Source organism: Helicoverpa zea, chromosome 26 (assembly GCF_022581195.2).
Source record: "Helicoverpa zea isolate HzStark_Cry1AcR chromosome 26, ilHelZeax1.1, whole genome shotgun sequence".
Taxonomy (NCBI): Eukaryota; Metazoa; Arthropoda; class Insecta; order Lepidoptera; family Noctuidae; genus Helicoverpa; species Helicoverpa zea.
This window is the reverse complement of record NC_061477.1, coordinates 2843576-2869732: the sequence shown is the minus strand read 5'-3', so window position 1 is coordinate 2869732 and position 26157 is coordinate 2843576. Positions and strand designations below refer to the sequence as shown.

Genomic DNA, 26157 nt, shown 5'->3' with positions numbered 1-26157 from the left:
AGGTGTATCAGGTTTCGCATAAACAAAAAATAACGTTGTAGATTCAACTATTCAAAGAGCAAACTGCTTTTCCACTTAGGTACAAAACATTGTTCCATGAACAATATTAGGTATTTTTCATTTACTCAATGAAACTCACGTGACTCAACCCCATAAAGTAATAGGTATTTACTAATCAAAATTAACATTGGATTTTCATTTCGTAATTAGATTAGCGAAAATAAATCATCAATTCACGTTATTATCTATATCCTGACACTTGTGATATTATCTGTACGCATTACATACCCTATCAGTAGTCTTATCGTGAATTTTCAGTAATTACAGATAACACAAAATATACCTGTTTCAGTGATACGATTTATTTTTATTATTTGAACAAATAACACGCGTAATTCTGTAATATTGTCAGATTAAAACCTATTTTGTGGTAGGTATTTAGATTGAGGGCTGATTTTTCAATCATCGGTTAACTTCTATCTGAGGAATAAATATGGCGGTTTGACATATTTTCCATACAAAAGCTGTCAAAACGTTAAAAATACTCCTCAGATAGGAGTTATCTGGCGATTGAAAAATCAGCCCTAAGAAAGTTTGTTTATTGTCTATGGTGGGATTTTTGGTGATTTCGTTTCAGTATTGCTGTACCTATGTACTGAGTTTTTGGTATTTTAAAATAGTCCTTAATCTCGATATCTTTACTTATTAATTACCTACTTATTATTAACGATATAAAATTGTAATGCATGCGATGAAATCAGTCACATACAGAAATCTATGATAGATAGTTTTGTACATATCTATCTTGGCAGATGATGAAAAATTTATTGTCAGACTTTTATAATAACAATTAAAGCAAACTACGGATTTCAATAACTCACCTTCTCTTGATTCTTCACAAGTAATATCAAATTCGTGTCGTGGGGGCCTAGTGGGTAAAGGACCAACCTCTCAAGTATGAGGGCGCGGGTTCGATCCCAGGTCAGGCAAGTACCAATGCAACTTTTCTAAGTTTGTATGTACTTTCTAAGTATATCTTAGACATCATTGGCTGTGTTTCGGATGGCACGTTAAACTGTAGGTCCCGGCTGTCATTGAACATCCTTGGCAGTCGTTACGGATAGTCAGAAGCCAGTAAGTCTGACACCAGTCTAACCTGGGGTATCAGGTTGCCCGGGCAACTGGGTTGAGGAGGTCAGATAGGCAGTCGCTTCTTGTAAAGCACTGGTACTCAGCTGAATCCGGTTAGACTGGAAGCCGACCCCAACATGATCGGGAAAAAGGCTCGGAGGAGGATGACAAGTAATATCAAATTCCAATCTCTAGTAATCAAATGAGTAGATAGATCAGTTATTGAAATAGCCATAATCAAAAAGGAAAAACGAAACAAATAAAAAACCAGTTGAATGGAGTAATTCAGTTAGAGATAAACTCAAGATACAATTTACTGATAGCAATCTAATCTACAGTTAAAGCTGATAAATATTTACGATATTATATAATGTTTTATTGGGTCCTACAATTAGTGTGAATACCGACAAAAATGTACCTACTTACATTTCTAAGTTATACTCATACTTAGTTCTTCCTACGGCGTTACTCGTATTTTCATGATGTGTGATTTAGATTTCCACAAAATATTATACTCATTAAATGTAGGTAACTTATAAAAGTTCAATAGAGATACTTTTTAGTCTAAGTTTCTTTAACACTAAAGACAGTGGAAAAGTTAAGGGAAACATCTTGAAACTGGTACTCAATCTGAAGTCGCCAATACCCCTTAATCAAGCGTGGTGCTTAACACTCATACCTTCTCTGTATGAGAAGAGGCCTGTACCCTGCAGTAGGACAATAAAAAGTCTGATAATGGAGAGTATAAAACTACTATATAAATAGGTACAATTCTCTGTCAAGTCAAAAATCCTACCCGATTTTTAAAACTTCAACTTAGAAAATTGTCTACGACTAGCATAGATATAATATTACTAAACAAGATTGCGCACGCTCAAAATATATATTTACGAAAATGAACTCTATTCTAACGCAATAAGGTACTAAATTGGTTGCATAATACACAGAGGCAAATCCGAGCCGAGAGGGATAGTTCGAACGGAGGCTGTTTGTCTCTTTCTAACACCTTGCCAGCATAAAAAAATGTTGTGATCAAAAGTTTTGTCTTCCCAAAAACAATTGAATCACTTATATTTTTATCTTATTTTAACAATTGTAAGTCAACAAATTAATAACAATCGCATTAATTTATTCGTATTTATTATTAAAACATAAACAACATAAATTTTTATTTTGCTTTTTTTATTTTCTAGCGGCAACCCTGAACATTCATGGCGCGTAATCAGCATTTAAAATTTTGTTTATATTTTTTTGTATTAAATCAATTTAAACTATTAAAATGGTGAAAAAGTGTTGCGTTTCTACTTGCAAAAGTGAATACTATGGTGGTTGCAATATATCGTTCCACAGGTTAGCTAATAATAACATTTTCGTAAACCAAACAACTAGGGTGCCCATGAATTCTTGTAACGAGTCAAAATATGGGTGATGGATTTTAAAACTGTTGTACTATTGTTATAGCTTCCCAAAAAATGAAGAAAGGCGACATAAATGGCTCAGCAGTCTATATATGAAGTAGAAATACAAAAAAAACAGTCTTCACTTCGAATCTTCCTGCTTTTATACTGCTAATTTCCGCTAATTATTAAAAGCCTTTATTAGTATCTTAAGGTCACAAACTGCGTAAGTTAAAACTTCAATACTAATCTGTGTTTAATAATCTTAGCAAATTCGGATTTGTCTCACATAGCTTAATCTCATAGTCACCCTATTAGAAAGGGACAGACAGCCTCCGTACTAACTGTTTCACTCGGCTCGTTTTTTGGGTTTATATGCGCAGTCCTGTTTACTAATATTATGTCTATGACGACTAGCTAGATTTGAATTTGACAGCTACACTGACAAGCAAGAATTTAAGCCAATCAGAAGCTTCGTCGATACTTCTTCAAACGTCGGATTAGTTGTTCAAGATAAACCGTTGGAACTGAAATGTAAAACTGCTAGAATATCATCGGAATTGTGGAGTTCAGAAAAGCTTCAATGGCAATGAAAGGTAATCGGTACAGTAGGCAGTTGGATTTTGATGAAAGGAATCGATAAAACCTTAGGATAACTTTGATCTGAGTTTTTTACCTATATTATATCACCTAAATGTAAGAAAAAATATAGGTAAAGCTTTAACTCCTCATCCGCCTAGCCTTTTACCAACTAAATTTTAGTTCGCTTGCAATCTCACCTACGACTGCCTATCTGACTGTGATTAGTTGTCTCCGAAGTTCCGTTTCAGTTTCAGTTTCCGAAGATGTTTAATTGACAGCCGGTATCCACAAAAACGTGCCGCCTGATACCTTGCAACCTTATGATCGATGGACCAGTGCGACTGTAATTAAACCACTGAAATATTGAAATAGGTATCTTTAAATAGCTGTACTTAAAAAAAAAGTATGACTTTAAAAGCGATAAGAACCACCAATTTATTTCAATACGATAAGACAGTCATAAAATGGCTCACGTATCTAGAATTATTGCATGCTAATAAAGTGTTAATAAATATGAATAATTGTTGAGTTACTCTCTACAATTTCCGCATAATAATTTAGATTTCTTTGAATTACGATAATTTTAATGTATTTAATCTTGATATTTGTTGATATATCTAGAGGTTATTTAAACGCGATTAGATCTGTTAGGCTTTAAATAAAAGAGGATGAACAGAAATCTTGCAATGGAACGTGAAATGCAGTAAGTTAGGTTATTCCATTTATTTTATAAGTAATCTTAGACCAGAAAAGAAGGTATGATTATCTTACGACTACTGAAAATATGTATAAATAAGTAAATAATTAAAATATTTATAGCAATCAAGTTTTGAAGTCATCCAATAGAATTCAATAAAGAAAAACCAAATCCGACGAATTGAGAAGAAGAAGAATTCTTGGGAATTCAGTTAATTATGTTAATTAACTGAATTCCCAAGAATTCTTCTGTATAAACAATATTAGGTACCTACAATCCGTCACGTTTATCAACAATATTGACGTAATCGATTTTTAAATGATTGTTTCAATACAAGCAGCTGCTATTCTCTAATCTTTAATTTAAATCAATTAAAATTATCGGCTGACTAAAAGTTTGCAGTTTACAGTTGCAACTATAAGTTTAGATGATCAATCAACTACAAAAATATGAATATATATATATATATATACTTAAATATGTAATGCACATATAAATTTAAGTCGCTAAAAATTAAAAAAAAAAATCCTTCAAAATTTTGACACTTTATACTTTCACAGTTTTCATAATTCCTAATTGAGCAATTTAATTTATCGTATATACTGTCCATTAGACTTGTATATAAGGTTTTTTTATATAAAAAAAAAACATTATTTTTTCTATCCTGTTTTATTCTGAAACTAATCAACAAAATAACAAGGAGGTCACGTTCAGCCTGAAATCGTTTAAAAAACATGATAATTTGGACACTATCGCGCAGATAAGCTATCATGATTGAACACCCGAGTCAAGTATTAAATTGTATTCCAATGCTTGTATGTTTCCTAAAGATAATTTTTGGAACTAATGTTGTTATGTGACATTGCTCAAAAGTATTACAAAATCTGTATTATTTTTTTACCTTCGTCAACTTAGTATGAAATATGGTCGTAGCTCTTTTGTTTTTGATCTCATCTTACCTATGGATAACCACAGTTTGAATCCATACTAATATAAAAAAATAGGAATTTGTTTTTTCGTTTGTGGGTACAAAGTAAAGGGCTCTGAAACTACTGAACGAATTTAAAAATTCTTCCACAGTTAGAAAGCTGCACAGTTTTCCGAGAAACTAAGGCTTTATTTTATCCCGGATCGGGTGGTAGTGCACGGGTGAAACCGTGTAAAAACGCCTGGTATAATATACCTAACTTTTTAGTCACATTCGATTCAGTAGTACAACAGATTTGCCTATCGTAACATAATGTATGCAATTGCATTTTCTCCTTATGCATGATAAAATACATGTACAGTACCTATGACTTTCAGCAGTTTATTTAAAATTGAAACAATTTATATGTATAAGTAGGTATGACTTTCAGTCTTCTATTTAACTATTAGCACATAATTTTCATAAACTAATGCTATATCATTCATGAGTTTATTTCACAGATAAAATTGCTATCTTATTGTAATCATTCATAGAGGCCATGACAATTCAGTTTTACAACTGTTAGGCATACAGTGGTATTTACATGAGAATTACTTAAAGGTAGGCTCAAGGAAATGAGTACATGTAAACTTAAATCAGCTGTTATCTATATTACCTATATCTGCCCGTAGGTATATTCAAAGGTTGTATAAATATACCTTCAATATGATAAGAAAGCTGTTTCGTTAAGATAGTGTTAATAATTTGCTGCAACATTTTAAACAAATTTTTAAGGTTGGGTAATTTGCCTGGGATAGTCAATAATGATTTTTTTTATCAATGCTCCCACATTCATACCATAGTTGCCGTCAAAACTCAATTTTACTATCACGCTTATCTCAATTCACCATCATCATCATCAGCCTTTGTATCGTCCCACTGCTGGGCACAGACCTCCTCTCTCACAGAGAATGTTTAAGCGGTGACCACTACGCTGGCTTAATGCGGGTTGGTGATTTCAGACATTATAGTTCATGTTTTCTCAAGAAATCTTCCTTCACCTTTAATCAGTCATTGGTGTCTAAGATAATCTTAGAAAATACATAAAACTTAGAAAATTTACATTGGTACTTGCTTTACCTAGAAGCTCGAACCCCCGCTCATACTTGAGGCGTTCTTTTACCTACCAGGCCATCACGACTTATCTCAATTCAAAGTCAATCACATTATGTAATCCACTACAAGACAGGCGATAAACAAACCAATATTTATAGCTTTTATTGACAGCACGGATATAGTGAACAATTTGATTTTAATTGGGTATTTTCTATCTAAATTCCGATGTTTAAATCCGGTTCGTATTTGTGATAATTTTTGTAATTTAATGTGGATTTACGTCAATATTGGTGTCGTTGATAAGAGAAAGATTAGCCAATTTGTTATCTTGGTACCTATACTTATAGCGATTTTTTTTGGGAATCCCATGGTTGCTTGTAGAATCGCAGTGAAAATAATACTACTGCTAGAAACCCTACAAATGATGATCACGCCAATTGATGACTTCGATAAAAACGTAGAAATTCCATTTGATTTCAATATTTATTCGATTAAAAAGTTATGGCCTTACTACAAAAACTTTAACCACTGTTTTACACTTGTCTAAAAAAAATGTGGCTCCAAAATGAACCATATGTCAACGTCATAATTTGACATTTTTTTAGAGAAGTCTTAAACTGACGTTAAAAAGTTTTTGTGGTAAGACGGTTATTGTCGATAGGTACAATTTTATTTCCTTAAACTGTGTGAACATTTTTGACAGTCGTTACGGGTAATCAGAAGCTAGAAAGTCTGACAACCAGTCTAACCAAGGAGTATTGGGTTGCCCGGGTAACTGGGTTCAGGAGGTCAGATAAGCAGTCGCTCCTCGTAAAACACTGGAACTCAGCTGCATCCGGTTAGACTGGAAACCGACCCCAACATAGTTGAGAAAAGGCTAAGCAGATGGCAGATGAATACCTATAGGTACCCACTGGGTTTTAGATACATTTTTGCTGCGCATACTCTCTAAAGTCTAAAGACAAAGATTTTTGCCTACGCGTTTCGCTACGCTATCGTAGCCCGTAGCTCGTAGCGCGTAGCTTTTAGTGTAGCAAAGCATAACTCCTAATAATAATACAATTATCTAGCGTTAAGCAAGCGATGTTATAACTATGGCTAGATATAAAATACAGATTATGTTAAGTTTAAATACTGTTTATCTGTTTGTAAAGTCTGTGGTGTAAACTTTGTTCTTAAAGAATTGTTTGTGGGATATTCATAGAAAGTCATCTTAAAGATAATTTCTATTTTTCTGCAAATAAATATTAGTAAGCCAAAATTACAAAATTATAATTAGGTACTAAAAGTTTATGAACCATTCACTTCCTTCGCTAAAACCCGCATAGAAGGTTCATAGAATTTTCCATATAAATAATTACAGACAGAGTATTACTTTTTACTTTAAACAACCATTAATATCAAACAAAGTCACGGAACAACAGCTAGTTCAAACAGAACTGTCGATTCACCAAATAGGTACACAACCATGGAGAACAAAATGACTAGTGGAGATGTCATAACGCAAAATCTCCCAAGAAAGTAGCGCGACAACATGCGGGTGTTCGAGGGATGAGGAACGTTACTAGCTCCGCCTTTACACGCCTTCTTTCAAACGTGCCCTTTATTTTCAAAAATGAAATCACCAATCTTTAACAGATTGGTTTTGACTTGACAAGGAACCTAAAGTTAGTTCTAAAGTCCATTTCATGAAAGAAGTCCCGGGGGAAATTGTGGAACTATACATTTTTGTATGTATTTACTGAGCTATCGCAAAGACACTAGCGCTGCGTCTGCGGGACTTCTTTCGTAAAATGGACTTTAGTCACTGATCACGCCTGAACGTTGCTTGACCTACAAGAAGGCGCCTGACCTACCTTCCTCACGGCATATCCGTTACCTTTCCTTCCTCCGTGTCCAAACTAACACAAAAAAAAACTTTGAAAAACATATCGTTAACAAGTTTGTACGTAACACGGTAGCTAACAATGCTTTCTGCTGAATCACTACCGACTACCAATTAGAGGAACGTGTATGTTGGCTTACAGATACACAATAGAATGTATAATGTATATGTATGTGTATTTTTGTTTGTGCTTTGGGCTTCGTCATTCATGTTTTGGTTTGAAGGAAGTTTGTAATAACATGGCGCCAGACAAATGATTTTGCCTTCAAAGTGATTTATTCAATGTCGAAAAAGATTGATCCAAACGCCCGCAACGCAAGAACGCAGTTCCTATATATTTTACGTATCTTCTCGCATCTTATGTCTTCTAAAACATAGGTCATAGACGAAATTCTTCTAAATTACACTAGCCAGACAGCTATAGTTAAAAACAATACCTATCTTTTACTATTTAAACCCAGCAGATTAAGTTCTAAAAGAATTATGTTTTGGCGAGTTTGAAGATACCTAGATATCATCATCACCATCCTCCGAGCCTTTTTCCCAAACTATGTTGGGGTCAGCTACCTAGATAACTATTTGATTTTATTGCTACTAGTGTAGGTAGGTACTTATTCATTTATTTTGATTAGCCTGTACACTGTACACTAGAGAAGTAACTGTTCAACGAAAACTGTCGGTAGCTGGGTAGTAAAAATGTTTTGTCCCATTGCACCCAAAATATAAAGTCATTTGTAATTCATACGCAATCATTTCAAACAATATCACTCCGCAGCATTGTCATTTCAAAATAAAATTACGAAAGGGTTTATAACCTAAACAAAGGCCCGCCATTTTGATGTCCATAAACAACTGCAGTTTTTTTTTTGTGCAGGCAGATGTTTCGAGCACATAATGCCTATATGGCACATAGCCAATTTGACAAAGAGTAGTCCTGTTTTTCTAAAACAGGGGTGAGATTACGCCCCTTTTATATATAATAGAAAAAAACTTTCAACACCCGTTTCGTTAGCTGTAATCATAATAATTATAGTGGTTTGACAAGATAGATAGGTAGATCTATAGATAAGTCATGGTTTGTATTTTGGTGCTTTTTTGTTCTTTCTAGTATATTTTTTCAATTTTATGCAACATTATCAGAATCTATATGCTCATACGTAAATCTAAAGCAAGTTTGTTTTGATAGACCCGCCAATGACCAGAAACTATTATTTACCAACAAGGCTGTTTTAAATATAGAATATGTAATTAAAATCATTTATTTAAGTCAATAAATGTGAGCACAAAAATCCCAGCATGTAACTACAGAGAAAATACTCTACATTACGATATTTATTCAATAAAATACAAAGATAAGTCGCTACGAATTATTATCACAATTGCCAATCCTGCTACCAAAAATTCAGCATTTAAAACCTCCCATTCACAATTATTAATTTCACAAAACCTCCCACACACGTCGAAAATCATAACGATCGAAATTAAAAAGGTTTTTTACGTAGCCACTACACAATAAAACCTAACTATTTGTTATAATCACGTACAAGCGTTCGAACACAAAGTCGACGCTATAAATTAACTTTTGTTAGTGTTCTATTTTCAAAGTCACGTAGAGGATGCATTAATTAGAATGTGCGTGTTGGTACGCATGAATCGGGTTGCCAATCTAAAAATTTTGTCGTGTAAAAAGTTTCGTTGTGTTTTGATTTGAATGAATATTTTTTGTTTGTACTTTCTTTCAATTGACTGTAGAATGTGAGCATGTAGCTGTAAGGTTTCTTCAATGCCTGCAAAAAATTTTCTAAGTTATTTTGGTTTTTGAATACATAATAGGTAATTGAGAACCAACATGCCATTACTAGAATTCCAGCACCCTAACTGGTTCATCGCTTTTCAATTGTCCTAAAACATGCAATTTGTGAAAAAAATATCTAACTAAGTTTTGCTGTAAAAGGCAACACCTCTTGCCTTTTTCATGTTTACGAATAAAGAATTTATTGTTTACATTTTTGTATCTACTGTGTTTTCTATCGTGTTACGTATTTTCTTATGACCAACTTGAACCATTTTTAACGTTAAGCCACCACACAATAATGTACTTAACTATCAATTGTTTAAAAACCTTATACATTTCTCCTACTTTGTAAGTAAACCAATCAACCTAGCAATAATAATTCAAAAAAGCATTTTCCAATATCAGACGCGAAGCTAAAAACAGTTTCATAAGTCATATGTTTTATTTACATTCACATTTCAAATAAAATCTCTTTTCTTTACACAAAACCAACGAAACGACAAACTTATACCTGTCTCTCTCACTCTCATAGCATTCTCACAACTCCGTAACCACGCCTTACCAACTCCCTCTGCACCTATCTTTTTCTATCTCGAATAAATAGTGCTGCTGTCTCCCTCCCACTATCGATTTACTGAAGTTTGTTTACCCGACCAAATTCCGTAGCTATATTTAGTTGGGTACGTTGTAATAACTTGTGTGTACCGCACATGGCAGGGTTATGCGTAATTGTGTTTTTGACGTTTTTTACGTAACTTTTTTTTCAGGTATCGGTTTTGCTATGAAATATGATAGGCTTTTTAACTTTTTTGCTGTTTGTGATATATGGATTATAAAACGTTATACGAGTTTATTGGTAAAGTACAATGGTAAACAGGATCATTTTATAAGTTATCTCCGAATAGGTAGTAAAAATATTATTATTGGCCTTTATTGTTGAAATTCAAGCTGAAATTCTGCGAAAAATTGAATTTTATTAATACAAATACAAAAGGTTTTCGAATGATGTTAGGTGTTGAGACCTATTATTTTAAACTAGGCTTTATCTGAACCTTGATTTGCAAATAATACGAAGTTTATGCACTTTGCAGGCCCACTGTAGCAAACTATGTAAGTATTGTGTTAATTTCAAACTTTAATGCATTAACATTTATCGCAAATAAAGATACTTATACAATACCTACTCTCCATTCACGACGACCGAGAAACCCGTTGATCACTTTTTTTAAAACCTTTCTTACAAATTAGCTTCTATCTAATACCACGGTCCTCAAACCGAAAATTACCCCCAAAATAAGACCCTAAAAATCAAGAGCACTCTACCAAATTAGTAAGTATAATCAATTGGCAACACTGGTTTACAACAATGGCGGCCACGTGCACATTGTTCCAATGCGTGTGCCCGCCAAAATTACAATTGAGAAAATATGAAACGTATTGATATGAATTGTATGGGAAACCTTATGGTATTGAGATTGTAATCATGTTAATGTCTGGAATATTAGCCGTTTGAATTTTTGTGGTATTATTTTTGTAATGATACCTTTGGGTCGAGTTATAGCCGAGAATTGATATCAATTTTTGTGAATTTGCCTGAATTTAGTATCTAATAATTTCGATTGGTCTTACAGTTACACAATTGCCGGGTTACTGAGCTGCCGATTAGCCTTACGCACATATTTATACAAATTTAACAGTCATTGTTAGGAAATAAATAGACAAAGAAACTCAGCCTTCACCAACAATACGAAAAAACGATACCTAAACCTTCCTCATGAATCACTACGTTTAAACAGGAAAACGCATGATATTTCGTCCGGTAAATTTTGAGTTTATCGTAAAAAAATTAGGTACCTATTTTTGACTTTATCGATATCTCGCACATATATTTACAACTATCGATATTTACCTTCGTAGAACCACCTATTACCCATACAAATTACATTAAAAAAAAAACATTAACAACTCCCAAAATACAAATTAGTGAAACCCCGCCTTATGAACGCAAAAAAGCCACGCCAAGAGCCCGCTCATCGCACAGTGGGCTATTTGCTAACACGGGCCATTACCAACTCCCCGGGGACTCCGCCCCCCCGGGGCTTCGCCGCAATTAGAGTCTGCGGTAGCAGTTTTTGTTGAAATATGCCCGATATTGGCCCTGCATGTTATTAAATGCAGATGTTCACTTAGAAATTGAATTGTGGTGCGTAAGTGTTTGATACTTGTGTTTTTTGGTGTTTTAATATGGCCATGTGTTGGTTTTTAAGATGGTAAATTACTATCAGTTTATGACGTACTCGGCAATGTTCATGTTATCGTGTAGTCTGGAGTTTTTTTCAAGTGATAAGTTTAACAGGTGTCACAAACTTAAACGTTTCAATAATTTCATTGATAATGTTTTAAAAATGAAATTATGATGACATTTCTCAATTCAACAGCAGAACATAACAATCTTGATAATACGCATACGTTTGTTATCATTATCAAATAGCCCTCTTTCTAATATCTTGTTTGATAACGCTTGAATGAATTCTAAGAAATAAACAATTACTACGCGTGATATTTGAAGGTAACACACGACGATGATAATCGTATCATTCTTAAATAACATCCAGTTTTTTCACTTGGTAAAATATAATGAAAACATATTCTCTAGCTTGTCCTTTCACGAGAACTTGTATAAGATCTAAAATAAAAAAAGTACTTTGAGTTCATATTATAATTTTTATTACTTATTCATGTGATCTATGTTTTTTTTTTTATATATGCCTACACTATTCTTTTACAAGAAAATATACAAAAATCTTTCGAAAACATACAACATTCATAGTAAAATCTAATTTTATACTTACAAATTGACTGCCTCATTGTTTACCAACACCAAAAACAGTGGTATAACACGTAACACGAGCTTCATCAATAGAAAACCATAAAACTACTCTCATCAAACATCTATCAGTTTTATCACACCCCTCTTTAAATCTTTCATCCCCCAAAACTGGAGCAATAATCAAACTAGTAATGACTGTATCAAGTTACCTCCCTTGAGTATCAACTGCTTTTACTTTTTGTCTGGTGCATATTATGTTCGACCCACTGTGCGGCTAATTGTTTTCTGTGGACCTTGGGGAATTGCTCTCTTTGGGCAAAACGTTTTTGTTATTAATGTTATGCAATTTTGGGTTCTGATTGAATTGTAATTAATTACGTTTTCATGTGTTTTACTCGTGTCCCGTGAGAACTACTGCTCGTGTAGGGATAAAATATAGCCTAAGTTATTCAGGAAGAGTGTAGCTTTCCAACATTGAAGGAATATTTCAAATACATACTTTCAGAGCCTTCAGGGTACAAACAAACAAATCCTCTTTATGTTAGTAGGTACAGATTGATGTTATGTAATTTTCGTTTTTGAATTGTAATTAATTACACAGTCGTATCTTTACGTCGATGATTTGATAACTATCTGCAATGAAAATTACTCGTTAAGTATTTAATATCATCATTACATGGCTTTTAAGAACATTATAGATAGTCGCTACAGATATGGCTTACTTAAAAGTGAATTTATGAATAAACAAATAAAAAATCAATATTGTAACATCATCCATATACATAAATACGGAATTATTTGCACATTTTCCAAAATTTAAGGAAAACATTGTATATTTTTGTCACATTTACTCATACTGTTTACTTTTAACCCAAGATATGGTAGTATCAATGATCTACGCACGATAGCAATGTTGGTAGATAGCACACTGTAAACTAGAAGTATTTGATAAAAACCATGCAATGAGTCAGGCATTCTAGATTCTACTGAAAGATTGATATTTTATCTTTGAGTTAGATATAATCAAAACTGATCGAATCTACGTATCACAAGTAGCAACTAAGATTAAAATCTAGATAATTATGAATATAAGTAATCTTGAATAAAATCTTTAAGATTGTTTGACCTTGAATATAAAAAACAATTTGGCTATCTTATAATTGTAAAGGAATGTAAAATAATGGCTGATTTCTGTTAGATTGGGATTAGCTAAGTTTCAGATTATTATTGTGTTATTAGTTTCGGTATTGTTAAAAGAGAACTCTGTATTTTGTAGGGCACGATAAACGGTAGGTCCCGGCTGCAAACTTAACAAAACAAACCATTCCAACTTAGTTTTAAATAACCAAACATTTTACTGAACTATTGCTACCAACCCAACAATATAAAATAAAGTTACATTCAAATCTGGAATGTTTGGCAACTGTCATGTTGGACAATAGGAGACGTTGTGCCTTCATCCTAAACATGCGTCCAATAACTTTTTTTCTGATGTTTGGGTACAAGAAATAAAATATTTGAAGCCCAGTGACATTTCCGTTGATTTGGATGTCAAATTAAAATATTTTAATTTCTGAGAACTGATTGTTGGATTATTTTGAAGATATTAAAGCTTTGCAGGTGCTCCAAACTTAATTTTAGATTGAGCTTTTAATCTAAGTATTTAAAATTAGACTCAATGTACACTTTGTCTTGAAGTAGATTAGTCACGATTATACAAATTTAGTCTTATAGTTTGAAATGCCTTCTAGCTATATTATATCTTGAAATATTAACGCTATCTATTTTATAACAAGGCCTCTCTATTTTAAGTCATCGAAGATTTTTACAAGTACATAGTACGTTATTGTCTGAAAATTATTTACGATTGCAATATGATTGTAGAGCAAACTACCGTACAGACCAAATGGCAGACCAATCGAATGACTTAGTAAATGTTCATAATTAATAGGAAAGCTGTCATGTTTACTTCTATTAATTTCTTACTCATATTAAGTTGTTGAGAAATATTATTAGAATTCATACTCTTGCTATACCCATCTTTGATAAGTCAACACCTATTGTACAAACTGAAATTCTAAGTACATTACCATCATCACGCCCTGGATAATTTCCACCTCAATTTCCCTTTAAAATCTTTCAAATACCCAGTTACCATCATCCCACAGCCACCACAAAAAGTGCCGACAGAACCATTGTGGTCTGACAAATGGTTACTCAGAAAAAAAAATACATGTTGGCCATAGAAATAGTTAATAGTGTGTTCCGATGCGCGAAATCTATCACAATGGGTGCCCCTGCGCAGGCAATTATCACGCCGTGTGTAATGTCTTTGTCAAAACATGGCGCGGTCGCTTGGTTAGCTTGGTTGCGATACGGGCAATGAAAATAGATGGGCTTGGCAGTTTTGAGATCAATTTTATGCGGGAATAGGAGGATTTTAGCAAAGAGAATAAGTAAGAGCGTTGTTGTTGAATTTTCAGATGTGATATGTATTTGTATTAAGCTTTATAAAAGTTACATTATCATGAGAAACTTCAGTCGTTATAATAGTCGATTAAATATTGTCATCTCTCGAGCCTTTCCCCAGCTATGTTGGGGTCGGCTTCCAGTCTAAACGATTGCAGCTGAGTACTAGTGTTTAATAGTCGATCAAATAAATAAGTTAGAATAAGCATGAAACACATTTACGACGATAACTACACTTGGTGTTGATGAAGAAATATCACAAAGTACATAAAAAATGGTTACGATAAATCATTTTTCCAACAATATCTATGACTTTTGACCCTCAGTGCGCGCGCTTTCTCAATTTGTCACAGTGACAGTCAGTGTTGCCAACTGTGCAAACACAAGGGCGCGAATGTTTGTTTTCCTTCACACAATATGGACGATGTTTGCTGTGTTATTATTTATGGCGTTTATTGCGCTTTGACAAATAGATTTACGGAGATCGACACGCGTATTTTTAAATGGCTTTGTTAGTTTTATTTCGTAAGGGAAGGCTATGAGAATTAACACTTTTCACTTTTGCTTTTGTGGCCACAAAGGATCCGCGAAGTTTTATGAAAAGGAGGCATACTGATACGGTATCTATAAATTACGGAATGCTATTATTATTTTTGACTATGCTATAGCTAGAACCTCATGCCTAATTCATTCAAGGCTAGATACATCATGTGACATAACTTCAAGAAATATTTACAATCCTTGTTTCTCAATACGACTTGCAAACCGATTCAAAAAAACATTTTCCAAGTACGTGCGAAAGTCTACCGCGCACCAATTTTCTACTTGGCAAACCCGAGTTTTTGCTTCCAATCTTTTGTTAACTTCGACGAAATAGAAAAAATAACTACATATTTACTTTCAAATACTTACAAGTAAGTAATTGTCAAAAAATCGTTGACGTGAAAACTCTTCAGAACCGCCGACGAACGATTTTTTCCAAAATTTACATTAAGTTACACAATTGAACACCTTTTAAGGGTTTTGGGCGGCAAACTAGCATAACATTTAAGCGGAAATCCTTTTGCAAAAATTACGAAAATAAACTGAAGAAATCTCAACTTTAAAGTGTGAAGTATAGAGTTGGTTTTTCAAGAGGCTAATTGGGGATGCTGTAGATAATATCAGAAGGATTAGGGATAATCTTTTGTTGATAGATTAAGTGAGAGGACTGTGTGGTTTCCACGAACTAATGCTGAGGACATTGAAAGTGACAAATAGTTTTTTATTTCACTTTTACTATGCAAACTGGTTTTGGGACACCATTGGCGATTTCTGATAACATTATTTGTCATAGCGAAGAAATATACCTGTCTTTTTCTTGGCCGTAAGATTTGAGTATTGTTTTAGTAACTGCGAAAAGGAAAATAATATCATGTTCCTTTAAAAAAACATTACTTCGTATCACACTCAATTTCATTGCTATCATGTAATATAATACCTGATAGGCAGTCGCTCCTTGTAAATCACTGGTACTCAGCTGCATCCAGTAAGACTGGAAGCCGACCCCAACATAGTTAGAAAAAGACTCGGGACATGATGATTGCTATACCATCATGAAATCATCTACCTACCTAACTTACAAAATAACCCAATTGAACTATTATCCAGTCTTCTTAACAACACAAACACATATCATACTCTCACACTCATTTATTTCATATGTCATCACTCGTCACTTTTTTTTTACAGAGAACACGTGATACGCCCCTCAATTTGGCAAAACTCAGGTAAAACCAAAAAAAGTATCCATACGTGACAAAATGACACTAAACATGTACCTACTACACCTTTGCCAACATTAGAAAAAAATATCCTTTGGTACAACACGGTCTATGCATTTTTTTTTTGGTTAAATGTATGAATTTTGTGTGCATTCGTTTTCGTTTGGGTTTATTGTGATTGTGATGTGTTATTACTGAAATTATTGATTTCTTTGCTGTACTCATTTCAGACTTGCTATAGCTTTATTGCCTCAGTTCATATTGCGTATTTAATGTTGTCATTCGGTTTCTAAGTAGGTAGAAGGTATTTTTATAATAAATTCCTGAATAGTGTAGTGTAGCAAACAATGTTAGCAAGTCGTGGGAGTCCAGAAACCCACGACTTAAGGCTGTGACGTACAGAACCTAGAATAATTCCAAACGGCTTGTATCTCAAAAAAGGTTACCCCATACACTATTTTTTGCCACCAAATTATTATAAAGAATGAATCACTTTTGCAATGCTCAAACCATTTTCAACGAACCAAAAAAAGCATACCTTTGAATTTGGAACTCCCGAATCGTGACGAATGGAACGCTCGAAGTTCATTCAAATATCAAATTTGGAAGGCGTTCCACGTGTTTGACTTCGTTTTTAGTGTTGCAATAATGCAGAAAATCTACCATTGTTACGGGTAATTGAAAAATAAGTAGTTTGTTACAAAAAATCTATCGGAATTGATTTTAATTGAAATAGACGTGCGTAAACTGTTTATTTATGAACGTATGAGCCGTAAATAATTGTTGCGTTTAATGTTCAGTTGTGCGAGAATATTGAAGATGTATTGACTCTCATCAAATACTCATATATCTTTTATTAAATTTATGTTATATTTCAGCAAAAAAGATAGAAGCTTTAAGTTCGCATTTGTATTGCGTCTGCGTCTAGCTAACTAATGACTATAACTATGTGTTTATGAATTACAGTCAGCTGTAATTTGTATTACATTATACAGCGAAACAATTAATCATTTCTGTAACAAGCCCAATTATACAAACAATTATATCCAGTTAGTTATATTTACTGTTTTTTTTTCAAAAGTTAAAAAACGTTCAGCTTTTCTATACATACTAACCTCACCATTTCTTTGTTACAGATTATAAATAAAAAAAACAAAATGTCACCCGGCCAACTAGCGTGAACAAAACAGCCAAACCGCAAAAATGTTAATACACACACGAAAAAGGCTGATGCGGTGACTAAATAACTTTTCGTCAAAAACTAATATGGCGTTGCTGACGAATTCGGCGTCGGCCACGGGCCCCGCGGCCGGCGGGCCGACGGCGCCCCAGGCCCATTCGGCGACGCCGCTACATCACTATTTTCACTACTTGAAGCAGCCATCTCCCTTAGCTCAGAACCCCTATGCTCATCACTCGAGCGCCCATCACATGGGGATGGGCCCCGGGCCGCTAGGAGGCTTGGGCCCATTTGGGCTAACGCCGCACGGATTAGAAGCTGTCGGATTTCCTCAAGGTAAGATTTTTATTAATCATCATCATGGCCTCTAATATTATTTTAATACTTTTTCAGCTTTACATTAAAAATTTAATTATATTTGAAACGCCCATCTTAATCATCATTCATCAATTATGATTTTTATTATGTAATATTCACTAAATTGAATTCGCGTATTTTAGACAACTGTCTAAATATAACTAATAGCTTTATAAAATCGATCCTTGAGTTTATTTTTAACATTTTTATGATTAAGTATACCATTTTATGTCACACAAGATTTTTCCAATTTTAAAACGTGTTCTTTAACTTCAATGTTAATACCTACCTACTCTTTACAATTCTGTTACTCTCAGATGATATTTCAAACAGTTATTTACGTCATATTTGAAGTAGGTATGCAAACAAAGGATTAGGTTCTCTGAAATACAAAAAAGATGTCACAAAGGATTAATCAAGTTAAAAGTTTGGTAAATATTCATATTCATATTATTTATTTGCATTCCACAATGTATAAAATAGGTGTGACAATATGGCTTAGAGCTAGGTACAATTGTGGACCCTGTAGGGCACAGCAAATTAAAATTAAACTTACAACTAACATAACAATTAATAAATCTATAGAGAGAAAAAAAAAATATTTATATGAAAATCCAACAATTGACCTTATTATTAAACATAAAAAATAATTAAATATTTGACAAAATCGGAAAATAACACAAAATAACGATGGTAAAAATATAACAGAAAACAGTTTAATTTCTAAAAAAACGATTCTTACGAATTTACACAGAAAACGTATTAAAATCAAGAATAAACCAAGGTGATAAAATATGAGAATTCCTATCCAGTTAAATTCGGCAACATAAAAGCGATACCTACTCAATTTATCAAACTAATGATCACAATTTGTAAGTTTTGACAAAACGTGTAAAATATACAGCGCCATTTGCATTTTCGTATTCTAATATATAAACGTTAATGTTCAATTTTACTTGTAAAATATCTGTTGCAATCCATCATCGAAAAATGCTTCGTATTTTTGTTCACATGCCTTTTTATTTGACCTCTATCAAATATTTTGCGCTACCAAAAAGGTTTTCCGTATTCCATCAAATAATTCAGTTGAACAAACATTCTATGTACTAGAAACAAAACCGTTGTGTAAAATCTAACCCAATTACTCTCTCTCTACAGTATATAACTCATTTTATCATTTCCTGAGCCTTTTCCCAACTATGTTGAGGTCGGCTACCAGTCTAACTGAATGCAGCTGAGTACCAGTGGTTTACAAGGAGCTACTGCCTATCTGACTTCCTCAACTCAGTTACCCAGGCAACCCAAAACCCCTTAGTAAGACTGGTTTATCAGACTTACTGGCTCCTGACTACCCGTGACGACTGCCAAAGGTGTTCAATGACGACCGGGACCTACAGTTTAACGAGCCCTCCGAGACGTAGTCATTGGTGTCCAAGATACACTTTGAAAGTACATACGAACTTAGAAAAGTTGCATTGGTACTTGCCGAACCCACACTCCTATTTCAGAGGTTGGATCTTTACCTACTTTAATTTTCTCCTTAAACGTGTTAATTTCTGTGTTTTCGAACAGCGATCTACTCAAATGGTTGTATGAACTAAAATCTGCAACAAAATCGTTATAAAATCCAACCCAATTACTTTCTACAGTACATAACTCATTTATCTAACATAAATTACAAATTGTGTCTACACAAACAAGTACAGGCTTGACAAGCGAAGCTTCCTCAAAACAACGAGAAGGAACGTTGCATAATTTACGTACCAAGAAGACATCCTTGCGAAATAATCAAAACAGGCCCCTTTACCCCCATCTCTCCCCCATAAGCCGCTTATCCCCACCCCCAGTGTTGCCACGCTACCCCCGAAATGTGGGAGAAACGGGAAGTCGCTTGTTAGTTCGCTTTAATTAGTAACAAGTTTGAGTTTTGATGCTGGCAACATTTAGCGTTTTGTGTTTTTAGACCCTTTTTCGATTTGAAACGTTTTTGGTGGAATTTTCCTGTGGATAATGGAGGTTTCTTTGGATAAAGTTTTTGACTTACTTTGATGGTATTTTTGCGGAACTTAGTGCAATTTAACTTTATCATTATCTTGCTATCGAGGTATTCTCTATATTATAAAGAGGAAACATTCTTTTGTTTAATTTAGTACCCTAAAGACTATGAAACTTCTGAACCAATTTGAAAAATTCTTTCACTATTAAAGCTATGAAAGCTACACTCTTCCTGAGTAACAGGATATATTTTATTTCGACACAGTCAGTAGTTCCCACGGGACGCGGGAAAAAAACTAGTATTGATTATATTAGATTAGGCATTAGTTAAGATATTGGTGAAAAAGATTAAAAAAAAGGTAGTAACAATATCAATCTGAAAGGAACACCTAAAATTAACCTTTCCATTAAAGAAAATGAATCCGTCAACATAAAACTACGCAATAAAAGATATTCTAAATTGCTTTAAAACCTCGTCGTATTTATGAAAAAAAAAAACTGACCAATCACAACAGAGATTTAAATTTTCAAAAAAAGAAAATGGAAAGACATTTTTAATTCAGAAGGGAGGCATCTTGAGGATTAAACTCCCTTCGCTTCTTGGAAAAAACGTTTTGATACTGGCATTTGAAATGACTGTAACATGGAGAACAAAATGACTAGCGGAGATGTCATAACGCAAAATCTGCTGAGAAAGTAGCGCGACAACATGCGGGTGTTCTGGGGACGAGGAACGTTACTAGTTCCGCCCTTACACGCCTTCTTTAGAACCCGCCCATTATTTTCGAAATAAAATCACCAATCAATTCTTTTACAGATTGGCTTTGTTTTGACAAGGTACCCCTCGTTAGTTCTAGTAACTGATCACGCCTACCGTACGTTGCTTGACCTACAAGAAGCCGCGTTACTTAGCTTCCTTATGGCATCTCCGCTAACTTTCTTTCCTCTGTGGGTTGTACATAGAAATAATATAAAAAGGGTAGTATTTAAACGCAAATCAAAAAATATCCTTTTTCTATGCAATAAGATTCCGAATTCCCATCAAAATTACTGATTGCACAGCAAAATATTCAACTCAAAATATCACTAAACACACTACAATTTATATTCGCAGCGTACAGCGATTTTTCCTTAAGCAAAAGCTTTTTCATCAATGCACAGCTAATAATCTTAATGCACATTATACATGTTAACTCTTTTTCTTTTAAATATAGCTTCTATTTTTATATTATTTACAGCAGTTTTTCTGAATAAAACAGCTTTTTATTAGTCACAGTCATCTTATTATTTATTAATTACGGCGTAATGAGATCAGCAAAAAAATATAAAATTAAATACAAAATTGTAATTTATTGAATCCTTTTTTGCCCAATAGGCACAATTTTAGCTTCTGCTGGTGGCGCTACGTACTTGAGTCGGATTGCAAGTCCGATGATATGCTTGCACATATCGGGTGTGTCGTTCACAATCACATTAAATCATATCGCATATACTTTATGATATTCTATGGCGAATTGTAAAAAAAATAACCTAATCCATTCAGTGGTTTAACCACAGGAGTCATTTTTCGTTTTTATAATTTACAACATCATGTGTAAAGCAGAGATAAAGTTAGGAGTATCGTATGTTTTGATCAGTTGACAGCTGTTAGTTTTCAAGGGAGAATTTCAGTTGTTTGTAATGACTGACTTTTATATGGTGTTCTAATTTTTGCACATTTTTATTCCATTTACTTTGTTTGAAAAAAACATTTTTTTATTTTTACGTATTTTTCTTTTATCTTTGTGTTGATCGACATATATTAAACAGTATATTAACGCATTTCATTTAATGTGATTATGAACGACACACCCGATATAAAAAAAATGGGGCAGGTGCATTGTCAGTCATTGTCAGTATTTCCTTTTGGCATACATTTCATATAAGTAGTCATTAAAAAGCTACTACTATAATATCATATTTCAGAATGTTTATAGTCAGAATCATCTTTTGGCATAGTTTTGGAATTTTTATTTTCCTGTAAGAAGCATGCAAACAAGCCTGAAGCATGCAAGCAGGCATGCAGTATGTAAGCAGGCATGCAACATGGAAGTAAGCATGCAACATGCAGCAAGCATGGCTTCTGTCACGGCTCCGGCGCTTCGTGGCTCCGGCGGTCCCATGCGAGCTTATCGTCGCAGATGATTTTCACGCTCACCACCGCAGCTTCGGCTTACTGGCCGGCAGAGCCGGCCAGCCTCAACCGCGTTGGCGAGCGTTAAAACTACCTGCTCCTCAGCTCGCAGGCCGCCTCGCCCCTCCGCGCCTACGCGGTTTTGAATTGCACTCTAGGGGTAGGGCAAACAAGACTACGTGGAGTCGGTTTTGCAGCGATTCGTTTTCGTTACTATATAGCTTCAATTTTTAATACAATGTTTTTTAATTGAACTCTATCTTACTCGCTCGCGCCACTCTGCACTCCAGTGACGAAAAAGCGCGCGAAGCCGCGAACCTTTTTCAGTTAATTTGTTCTGTTTTTAGAAATAATGGAATGTGACAGGATTTTTTTGTTATAATAATCATTAAATTTGCCGAGCATGGCTTCTTGAAAATTAAGACAAATATGATGAATAGGTTTTGTTGTACTTACTGGTTAATATGCGACTGGGATAGTTATTTTGCTATGAAATATGGAAAATTTGCTGTGCAGTCAGTATTAATGCTATGTATGTAGTATTTTTGTACAAGAATAAATTTATCTGTATTGCATTATGATAAAAAAGTAATGTCATATTGATGTATAATTTCGAATTATCTGCAGTTTGAGTTTTGTTAAACATTTAGTTTATTTGTAGTGAAGTAAGTTATTTGATGTAAAAAAGAATATAAATGATGAGTATTTATTGATAGGCGATTATTTATTTGATATGCAATTTATAATATCCCATATAAAAATACTGTTGTTAGCTACAAGTAACTTTGTTTATTTATATGTTAGAGTAAGGTTTTGTAAGAAAATGGTAGATTACATTTTGTTGTTAAGATATTGTTAGAAAGTTTGACAGTAAATGAAGCGGTGTGCCACAAGGGTTTATCTCAGGTCCTTTTTCCTTTTTTTTAAGAAAAGATATTTTATTGATACAATATAACTGCCTACATATACTAAACGTTTTTTATTAATCTTTAGTATATATTATAATATGGGACCGTAGATATAGTCGAAACAATGTAGTTTTTAAAGAAATCTTGCTACTGTAATTGACAGAATTTTGAAATAAAAAAAAAAAACAAAATCTCTCCTTATTTTTTAAACTTTTTTTTTGCAAAAAATACAAAGTTTTTTTACGAAATCACCGAAGTAAAATAAGTAAAAGGAATTTTGGAAGTACAAGAAGTAAGTACTAACGTCTCGCTGATTTATAAAAAAGTGGGTTGTTAATCCCGAAAAGGGTTGTTCCAGGAAATATTCGGCGATATTTTAGCGTGTGGGATTCAGGTAGCCGTCTTTATTTTCTTAAAAAACCGTTTTTTTTTTCACTACGACATTATTTGTAAGAGATTTTTGACAGACAGATTTTTTTTTTGTTAAAAAAATAATGGATATAATCTTTGGTGTTGTCATCTCGATAAGTAGATAAGCAATGACTTTTTATATTATACATGTATTTTTAATAATATTCCTACCTATATGAGAAAAAACTTTTGGGCTAGTAATAGAAAACATGAACCTAATTATTCAAAACTTAGGTATCAATTGAGCATACAGTTTGAAGCATATAGGTATGTATTTTAACTAGAGTATATTGTATATAAGTTTATTAATACTTCTTATGTGCACTTACATCTTAATTACAGATATTAAACTATTATATTTCTACCAACGCATCTAAGTACCGATAAAAAAGAAAATCTGTAAACTAAACGCAACCACGACTTGCTAGCGACCTACTAAACGCAATATTGTAAATTTAATTTTCCAATAAAATTAATCCGCCTTCCAATTTTAATCCTTACTTCCATCCCTTTCTTTCTTATATCGCTGTCTCTCTTTCGATGGCAGCTGGCCATTCGTTTTTTGAATTTAATTTTTTTTATTGTATCGCTTTTTTTATTGGCATCCCTTAGAATTTTATGGCCAGTTGCCTTTTAATCTTTAGCGGGCATAATTAATTTGTGTTTTTTTTCTACGCTTTATAGTAATCGGAACTTTGGCCGGATATAGAATATAATGCTTATTGTTTGATTGTTGATTTTTATCTATTTATTGAGTAAATGTATTTATTTAGAAGCTTAGTAGAATAGATTGTAGCGTTGGGTCAGATTTTAGTTGTTTGGAGTTCAAAAATATTTTATCTTGGAATAAGATTTACAATAGAGCCAAGCAATATTTATCAGGCATAGGTGCCTAAATATGTATGTGTATTTATTTTCCTTGCTACTTACCTGGAGTATTTTATTTTACCGCGAAATACCTATTTCATATCATAAATACCTACATAAAATCACACATTTCATAGACATATTATAACACTATACATAGAAGAAAAAAACTTATGGACATAAATAATTCGCTGAAATCCGAGTTCCAATATTTTTTTAATACTAAATATTTCATTCCGTCTGTCTGTTCACAACAAAACAGCTAACATAGCTATGAAAATAACTTAAATACTACTATTAATAATACTACCTACAAATACTCGAAAAAACACAGAATACTTTTCACCTGAACAATATGATCCTCCTTCTAACCATCTTATGAAACCGCGGGAAGCTATTCTCCAAACCATAGAAAAACTAAGCTAGTCCATAGACAAACTATTATTTTCCCAAAGGAGGTTGTAACCTCATGCGGTATAAAAACAAAAGCTACGCAGACATTGTGCCGTGACAGGATTATACTTAGAAGGTTTCTTTAATCAATATGGCCGCTAGGCTGTTACTTTTTAAATGTTTTACTATCGAAGAAAGAATAGAATAGGTTACTTGATGTGGCTTAAACATTTTCGGGTAATATAGCTACCATCTACCATCTTTTCCCAACTTGAATGGGGTCGGCTTCCAGTCTAACTGGATGCAGCTGAGTATGAGTGTTTTACCTCTAATCTCCTCAACCCAGTTACTTTGGCATCCCGATACCCCTTGTTGAGAACGGTTGTCAGACTTTCTGACTTCTGACATTTAACGACTGCCAAAGATGTCCAAATGACAGCCGGGAGGTGCACGGAGGAACTCGTCATGACAAAATGGTCATCCACGAACCGACCACGCCAAGCGTTGTTTAACCTTATGATCGATCGACCCGTGTGGCTGTTACTTAGACACGAGCGCATGTCATCTTTTCACCATTTTTAGGGATCGGTACCCTGTTGTTTTCGCTCCTCTGTCCGTCGCGTCGGTCCGTCCGTCCGTCTGTCACCAGGCTATATCTTATGAACCGTGATAGTTAGAGAGTTGAAATTTTCACAGATGATGTATTTCTGTTGCCGCTACAATGACAAATACTGAAAACTAGAATAAAATAAATATTTTTGGGGCTCCCGTACAACAAACGTCATTTTTTTGCTCCTTTTAAATATTGTTACGGAACCCTTCTTGCGCGAGTCCGACTCGCACTTGGCCGGTTTTTTATTATTTATCCATTAGAAGTAATTCAGTGTGTATCAGAACTTACAATTATTTACGTTCAAACTCACTTCACGTTGATTTATCACTTAATCCAATGTATTAAGATTAAATATCTGACACTATAAAATATGCTACTGATTTGATTAATATTCAATATTCAATAGTCAGCATTGATAAAAATTACAACTTCATGACAGTTTAGTCTAATTAAAAATTCATGACATTACAAACTTACGGCGAGTTTCTTCATCAAAAGTTAAAGTAATGTCTAAAGTAAAAGTAACGGTCAAATACGTTTTTTCAAGGCTAAAGTGACAGCAAAACTAATAGAAAAATTGAATTTGACCGTTACTTTTACTTTAGACATTACTTTGACTTTTACTTTGGCTTTAACTTTTGATGAAGAAACTGGCTGTTAGATAGTTTTATGATATGCCAACTTATAA

At 33.7% G+C, this 26157-nt stretch overlaps 1 protein-coding gene across 2 annotated transcripts in view; it reads left to right on the top strand.

Moving 5' to 3' along the window:
- LOC124642980 (homeobox protein OTX1-like) overlaps positions 1–26157 on the top strand; it is a 58937-nt gene that overhangs the window by 7079 nt on the left and 25701 nt on the right. For both annotated transcript variants that reach the window (XM_047181807.1, XM_047181806.1), the window contains exon 2: positions 17709–18088. In XM_047181807.1, coding sequence (XP_047037763.1) covers positions 17839–18088 — 250 coding nt within the window. In that variant the 5' untranslated portion in view covers positions 17709–17838. The remainder of the gene's footprint in view (positions 1–17708; positions 18089–26157) is intronic.